The sequence below is a fragment of the Phoenix dactylifera genome, chromosome 16 (assembly GCF_051530095.1).
Source record: "Phoenix dactylifera cultivar Ajwa chromosome 16, Ajwa_hap1_PhDact_Kaust_v1.1, whole genome shotgun sequence".
Classification (NCBI taxonomy): Eukaryota; Viridiplantae; Streptophyta; class Magnoliopsida; order Arecales; family Arecaceae; genus Phoenix; species Phoenix dactylifera.
In genome coordinates this window covers 20,165,506-20,174,199 of record NC_143205.1, presented here as the reverse complement: position 1 = coordinate 20,174,199, position 8,694 = coordinate 20,165,506, and the positions used below count along the sequence as shown (strand labels likewise).

The 8,694-nt window shown below is 39.9% G+C and overlaps 1 protein-coding gene across 1 annotated transcript; it reads right to left on the bottom strand.

The window, feature by feature from the left end:
• Nucleotides 1-549: 549 nt before the first annotated feature.
• Nucleotides 550-8,291, bottom strand: LOC103716379 (RING/U-box superfamily protein). Its single transcript, XM_008804350.5, has 3 exons — nt 7,909-8,291; nt 5,099-5,157; nt 550-1,981 (listed from the first exon to the last, which is right to left on the bottom strand). Exons 1-3 carry the CDS (start codon nt 8,173-8,175, stop codon nt 787-789), a joined length of 1,521 nt encoding a protein of 506 aa, XP_008802572.2. The 5' UTR covers nt 8,176-8,291; the 3' UTR covers nt 550-786.
• Nucleotides 8,292-8,694: the final 403 nt, after the last annotated feature.

The following is an 8,694-nucleotide window of genomic DNA, read 5'->3' as shown; positions in this document are numbered from 1 at the left end:
GAGGCATCTCATTACTTTTCCGTTGACCACACTTTTCCCCCTTCTTTTTCTGCGAACCAAACGAGCCCTAAAAGCTCTGGGTCTGAAATACACGGCTTTCCTGCCTAATTCACCAGTGACTAGATCAACTACCATGATGTCCTCAATTCATGCGAACCATGCATCTCATAGCACACACGAGACCCACGAATTAAGGTGGGCAAGACGCATAGCTAAGTGTAGATGGCCTTCGCCTGCACGTCTCCATATTGAGTTGTACATATAGAAACGAAGTAGATTCCCATCATTGGGAGCTTGCATAGGCTACTTCAAAAATTTTCCTGTAAAAATGATCACTTCAAACATTTGAATCCAAAACCCTATAAATGCAATGACATGATAAGCTTAAATCTCCTTTTCAAGTCAAAAATAAACAACTTTCAGAGATTTGCCTGATTTCTGAATTAGACAGTCAACTAAAACATCAACATCTAGAAGAATAGTTCCAGCCACTCTCGAGCATGACCAAAGTACTTTTCACTGCTAAAGAATATCAATCAGAGCAACGACTAAAACAGCAAAGTTTCTCTCTTTTTTTGTTTAATAATGTTCAAAGCATCCGATATGGCTGAAACAAGGTAAGAGCCAATCAGAAGAATTACATAGGAGGACCTTCAAATGAACAAAGAACCATTCAGAAGAAGCACTTATAACTGCATAACGATCTACAGAATATGAGCAAAATAGCAATAACGTTCACAAAAATGCAGCACATGGCAATACTATGAAAGCAACGTTCAACCGAGACTACTCTGGACCATTTCCAAACCCACGGCTGTCATTCTGCCACCCATAGTTGCGGCCCTCTTGATTTACATTGGCAAAACTGGAGAAATTTCCTGCACTCAGCTGATTTGAAATAGGCAGCAGCAGTGGAGGTGGCGGTGGAGGTGGCAATGGCAATTGCAGAGGTGGCGGTTGTGCCGCCAACACACCCTTGCCATCATTATGAGCAGCTGAAGCACCCTGGAGTTCTGATTCCTTACCAAATTGAGGATGATTCGGCGGGAAACCTTCTGAAATCCTCCCCTGGTTATCTGTTGCATTCATGTAACCTTCAGGTACTCCTTGACCCACCATTAATGAAGGCATGCCAACAAGCCCCATGCCCCATGGACGAGGAAAACTGCCTGCAAAACTTGCTAAACCTGCTGGAACTGGAGGAAATCCCAAAACTGACCCTTGTTCTGACCCACTCACTGGCATCATTTCTGGTCGTGGCATTTCAAAAGGAGCACTGTAGAACTGCTGAGATCCATCAGCAGGGAAAGGGTAGTTAAATGATGGCGGTGGCATTGAGGCCTGGTTGGTGCTCCCAGGTATTGGATAGTTTGGTGGTTGAGGGGGTTGTTGCAATTGCAGAGGTGAGTAATTGGAGAATGAAAATTCCATGGGAACCCCTGCTAGTTTGTCTGGAGGCAATTGGTCGGAGTCTCGTCGCTGATAAGGACCACTCTGGTTATCAAAGCTTTGGGGTTGATGAATCCAGTTCTGGGGCCTGTCAGAGCCTTGAGGCGGGTTGTTGTCTGGCTGTGGATCACCTGGTTGGTGCTGTTGGCGGCTGTGAAACAATGGCGGCTTTGGCTGTAGTGGTGGCTTCAGCATTGGTTGATCTCTGGACTGGTGTCGACGAGTTCTTTCTTCACGATCCTGGAGCTGAGAATTCGAACTGGGTGAGAAGCCGGACCTTGGTGGAGCACGAGCAGTGGATATCTCTTGCAGCATAGATTGCTTATGCAGGTCCGTCGAAGAAGTTCTTGCATCTGCTCCATTCCCACCTTCCCTCTCTGCATTTGGTTGGAGAAGGTCAGCATGGGAATCATGGATATGTGAATCGAATTCTGGTTGCTTCAGAAAGGACTTCAGACAGTGAGGAGCTGCACATATGAAGATGCCCTCCATCATCTTTATAGTTTGAATCTTCTGAATACGCTCTTCACAACTGCAAAAATTAGAATGGAGAAAAAAGAACATTCAGGAAAATCAGTCATAACCAATAGCAGCATACCAGGACCTACAACCTAGGAAATGTTGTAACTATTTATAAAAAGCGCTTCTCCATTAACTCTGTTTTTTGGATATAATAATTCTCTATTAGCAGTTGCTAATATAGAGACTTAAACAGATCAGGAAAATTACATGGCATAGGGAGCAGTAGAGCTGTAATAAAGAAATTTGTCATCCATCACCTACCTTGCAATTATATGAAATGCTGCTAACCAATGGGTTATTCAAATGCTGTAAGTAATGACAAGGTTAGGAATAATGTCAGAACTGATCTTGAGTTACAGAGGCCATAACCACATACAATGGTCCACACTCCACATCTCTTTACACCCCATACATATGGATTGATTGTTGATATTTCATAGGAGGTGGGATAATGCACAATATCTAATGACTAGAATGATGTCAAAACCAGATTATAGTCATGGTGAAAAGCTTCAACCATTAAGGATCCAAAAAATCAGCACAACAGAGAGCAATTAAATTGCAATTTTACTTGGAAAATGAGGCTACACTTAAAATTGCTAGCCAAAAGATTCTGCAACCTGACCATTTTTGCTTTTTTGCTTAGAAACAAAATTCCAAAGGGTGGACATGTATGTGCTGAAAATTATTTTACAAATAACAGTAAGAAACTTCTGAAGAAAAATGGAGAAGAATTATCTTCTAATTAAACAGCAACATATGACTTAATATCTGGGTTTGACTTTCATCAATCAAAGCATGATCCTCAAATGTTGAAAATACTGTAGAATCACTTCTCTGAATTGATGCCGAAGGTCAAGGCAACTATAGAAAAGAGGAGAGTCCTGCCATGAATGTAAGGACGTGATTTGGCAGGTAGGGGAGCACCCATAATTCCCATAAACTAGCTGAGAGTTTTGACACCAACTAATGCTGGGAATTCTTTGTATTTAGGCTAAGATAGAATACTCAATACATTCTCTGAAAACGGAACTGAAACTGCAAATTCCCAAAAATAAGTTCAACTTTAACCAATAATCAGAATCTCAGGAATTTCATATAGGAAAACAATACAGTCTAGCAACACATTTACCACTACTATAACCATCACTAATTGTCAATAAAATAAACACCAAAATTGTGGATGCTCACCGCCCAGAGACCCTTTTACAAACAATTCCGGTAACAATAAAATTTGAATGTGTCCCAACTACATCTATCTCTATATTAACTCAAACTCCTCACTCAAACTATCATCACCAAAAGAAATTTGGTTATGTTCATTTATAGAGTTTACTAAATCCTTTTTTCCCAGCACTCATACACTCTTCAAATAGTAATATTAGAGTGATCAACATTGCCATGTAACAATAAAACTGGGGTAACATTCATCAATACTACTTGTTTTGTTCTTTGACACTTTGTTTTTTACCACCATGTGTATTGCACATGCTGCAACACTTATGACAAAAGGGAGCTTACCGATCAGCTTACCAAGGGATGATACATCAACTGCATCTGAAACAAAGGAGTTTGAATGCACTTTCATTCTCATGTATTTTCAATGTCGATGGCATAGACATTTTATAGAAGCTGTTCATGAAATAAAGCATATCTGTTAGGAGTAACTAGACCAGAGGAAATTTCTGCCTATGGTAATGTAGTTGAATAGGAGACTCTCCAGAATCTCGAATATACACCCACTTCCTAAGCACTTCCTTGCTTCAAATGTTCCGGAAATTTGTGCAGTGCTTTGTTTCCTGGCCAAATTGAGGATTCGGGTCTAAATTTATGCATAGTGGCTTCTAAATTTAGGGCTTGAAAGTAACTATCTTGTAGATAAATTATCAATTTTGAGCTTTAATTTCATGCAAGCCAATCACCCATGCTTTGGGCTGTAACTTCATTTAGCCCACTATGTGACTTGATATGGACCCCATTGTGGAGAGAAGAGTTGAGGTGTCTTTGTTTTGCTTCAACATGCAGGTCAATCACCCATGCTTCAGGCTGTAACTTCATTTAGCCCACTATGTGACTTGATACGACCCCCATCATGGAAGAAGAGATGGGGTGTCTTTTTTTTGCTTCAACCATCCGATCGCACAATGGTCACTCTCTCCAAACCCACTGCCCTCTCTTATTTTCTCTTTGTTTTTTCTTTAATCCCTAATCTCCCATGAAACCTAGCTCACTAGAGAGGAGCAATTAGTTGCCATTTGCAGCCCTTCCAACCCAAGAAGGGAATTGAGAACAGATCCATGCAGAAGCCTCAATCATAGAGAATACAGGTACAGACCTTCTCTCTCACTTTGCTCTCTCTCCTTCAAAACAAAGAACCATGCCACTAGTGTAGCCCATAGTCACGTGTGTCAATGTCATGTCCACTTAGGGATGTAGCAAAAATCCCTATTTTCTCCATGATCAAGTAATACTGGGCCAGAATTAGGACTAGAACTTTCAATACTTGAGCTGATCTTTTGATAGGCTTGAAAAAAAAAGGGATCTGCCAAGTCCAAATCCAACCCACTTGTGCCATGGTAATGTGGATTTCACCACAATTTAACTTCTTCACGGTGCACTTGTTATGTCTGGCACTTTTGCCTGCCATATATTACTTTTACATCTAGTGAAAACAAAGTTCTAAATATTAGGATATCACCAGACTCCACCAATTCTTTTCTCAAGTAATAAATAAATCTTCCAATCAGATTTGGTCTAACACTAAAAGATGTCGAGCAATTTTTCCTTTCCAAAAAACTTTCTGGCATATGAAAGGCAAACTCAAGTTATTCAAGTAACAACTATCCAACACTAAGAAGCAAACTCAAAGTAGAACATTTTCCACATATGAGTGCATATGAAATGTATTTAAATTATTAAGAATTGTTAACCACCCTCGATTAGGGTTTGCAAGAAATTGTAATAACATTTTTCAAGATATGCATATGAGAGAGAGAAGATTAAGTCTTAAGAGTCCTGATCACAAAGCATAATGTAACAAACTAATCCAATATTTGGGCAGATCATTTGGCAGATTGGGAAAAAAAGATTTAAGTTAATTGTCATGTAAAGACCAAAGAAAGCTTACAGATAGCAGCTAGCATCATTCCTTGCACATGTCAAACAGAAAGCATGTTCACAGGGTATCTGCGAAAAAAGCAAAACAGTTATAAATGGAAAAGGATAATATATGCTGGCAGCTCACACGCATATAAAGAATTTCAAATGTAAATTCAGCCTCAGTATTTGGAATTCCAATCAAGGAGACCATTTACATGTAATACAGAACAAGAAAGAAAGGACCTGGCCTAACACAACTAACCTGACTAGGTCAGACCCAGCCCAACCTGATCTTAGCTTGATATGGTGTTGGGTTGGATAAATCTCAATCCCAAGGTTGGGTCAGATTGGGTTAGGGTCGAGAGTAACAGAGATTCAGTTAAGTTTGGGCTAGCCATCACGGCAACCCAACGCTCGAGTTGTGACCCTTCTATGGGCATTTGACCAGTTACTCAAAGGTAGCTGACAAGTAAGAACAAATATTTTTTAATTCAACTACAACTATGGATGGTTATGTTGTTTGCCAGCAATCCATAAGCTAGACTGTCTTAAATTAACTAGGATTTAGAAGAATATTTGCAAGCCCAGGGCATCATCCTAGACTTGATAAATTCATAGCTAAAAATGACGATTGCTGAACCGACTCGAATCGGGCGGCTTGGCTCGTACCTAACCGAATCAATGCCAAAGTCAAAATGGTTCAGCCAATCAGGCAGTACAGTTATAAAACCCCTTTTCCAACGCCGGCCCACCTCTCAATTCCCACCGGTTTGATTATAAACCCCCATCCTCCAACTCGCAATCATTCGAGAGAAGCTCGATTCGTTTATAAACCCTCCATCAGTCGATGTTGCTCGCTCCCTCCTCTTAGCTTCACCAATAAGCATCCCCCCTTCTCTCTCTCTCTCTCTCTCTCTCTCTCTCTCTCTCTCTCTCGCTTCACTAGTGTTAGGGTTACAATTTCTGTTGGCCCTCCCCCTTCCTTCCTCCCTCTCTTTCCCTCTCCCTCTCCCTTTCTCCCTCTCCCCCTCCCTCCCCCTAACTTCAGTAAACCCCTTAACAACATGGTACAGACCCATACCATAGTGAATTGGTCGCTCACCAATACGACCTTTAATACCGATTCGGCAAATCTTAGTTGTAAGTATGGACAAATTGCATTACGTCATTCACCAAATGCCTCCAAGGATAACAAGATAGCTCATCATGTTGATAATAAATTAATTAAACCATGATATAGCTTATATTCAATGTAGAAGCCTAATTAGAATTGACAAACGAATTGCTTAACATGGTCCTAGACAAATTAACAAAAAGGGAGCAATGATAATAGTATTTATATCATTATTATGATGCTCCTTGTTCTATGAACCACTATTGCCAGCTTACTTCCAACAAAGTGAACCATGAGGAGAGAGCACTTTAAACACTTCCATGCTAATCCATGAGAAGCAGGTATCCCCTTCCACCATATATAAATTGTTAAGGCTTCCAAACTTGATTTTGTTTGGGATGTAGACATTTAGAAAGTTCAACCATCTCCAGCTTCAATTTTCAATTATATACAAAAAAAGGGACACATAATGGATATTTATATCATGTGGAAGCCTTGAATCCTCAAATACAGAGGGGCATCTTTTTACAGTGAAACACTCAAATGAGAAAAATTCAATTTGACTTGTTAAAAGTGATGTTTAAACATAAAAGTTCTGTCATTTATATCCCCTTTTCTAGGATGAGAATTGCTGAATGAGTTTAATGCCTTATGTATGGACACAATGTTGACAAACATAAAGATCATTTTATGTATGTTGCACCCAAGGGGATCTCAAACATAAAGATCATGAGTTTATCTTTATTTCTAAGATTTCAATGAGTGTTATTGGAGAAGTACACCTTAATAGTGACTGAATAATTAAACAAGTGCACGATGGAAGAGCCGTTGATCCACAACAGATTCTTTTTTTTCATTTTATAGGATTTTGAAGTCCTACACAGCACCTACTTCGCTCATGTCAACCTACCAAGAGCCCCCCATCTTTGCTCCCATCAATATTATATACACTTCCAATGGACTAATTTGAATCATAGGGCTTTTCCTTAACCAAAAACTCCACATTTTATCTTCAATAAGAAAGCATGGAATACTATGGTTTGGAACTTTGGCTATATTAAGTAATGCCTGGTAGTACTAAGGAATATTATAATCATAGGATGCCAAGTTTGCCCTATAGTGAAAAATATTGCTTAGCAAGTTCACCCACTATAATTGTTACTCTAATTTTGCAAAGAAATTAGAGTCTTTTTGAGGTGAATAGTTGATATTCCTCTTGAGCAACCTAACCTCTATCCATCTCAAAGCAATGCCAAAGCTTGAATAAGGACGTCAACTAATTTTATGTCCTATATCACCAAACTAATTTTATGTCCTCCTCAGTAAACCCATCCACCATTCCCTATCCATTGTTCTTTCAAGTTTGAGATCATAAGGACGTCAACTAAATCACCCGGAGAAGGAATATAAACTTATAAAGAACGAGGAGTTGATGTAAGGCAATAAAAAGGGGGTGAACTTGAGAAATTATATCAAGAAAGAGATTGGCATGTCATGTTTTCATCGCAAGCAAGGATCCAGATTAAAGAAAAGAAAGGTAGAAGAAATTGAAATAGAGTTTCTTGATCATAATTTTATGCATTCTTTAATAAAACTAGTATTTGTGATCAATAATCTTTGTCAAAAAAGCTTTTTTCCCTTTTTTTACGCTCAAGGGACCGGATCTTGGAAGAAACAAAAGATATATTAAAGAATCGAATGAGGGTTGAGATAGGGTTTCTCACAAGGCGGCCGTAGATGGCGATGGGAAGGTCGCAGCGGACGCAGAAGTGAACCCTCTCGCCGAGGTGGCGGCGGGAGCGGCGGCCGACAGACCGGACGGAGGTGGAGCCGGAGGAGGTGATGGCGCCGATGCTCTTGGCGACGGGGAGATCGGCGAGGACGAGGTGCTCGGCGCACGCCACCGTCACCGTCTCCGCCGCAGGAGGGGGCTTCGCCGCCGCCCCGCCGCTGTCCCCTGCTGATCCCTTGTTCAGCCGGATCTGAAGCATCGTCCCGCTCTTCTTTCACTCCGTCTCGCTCTCTTCCTCCCTTTTTTGGTTTTTCGCCCTCTAGCTTTGGATCGTTTGGGCCTTTGGGGTTTATTTTTCCCAAATTGTGCTTGTTCATATTTTCTTTAATTAGAGACTAATATATAATATCTGTAAATGATAAGGGGTCATGTGTAAAATAGTTATCATTATTTTGAACTAGTCTCGGCACTCGCCGTGCCGGGACTAGCTCAAATCATAGGCACGCATATAAGTACTTTTGTGCATATTTACTTTCATAGGGAGTTATATATAAAAATGCTTATATTTGGTACTTTTGCAGGTGCGTCATTGCCCCCTTTAGTGAATTATTATTATAATATGTATTATTGCCCATTTTATTAATAATAGAAATAAAATATATCGTACATATTATGCGGTGTATTGATAGGTGAAAATATTCTTAATATATCATCAACTATATTCATAATTTGTAGATAATATTGTATATTTTTTAATATTATAATTGTGAGCATCAAT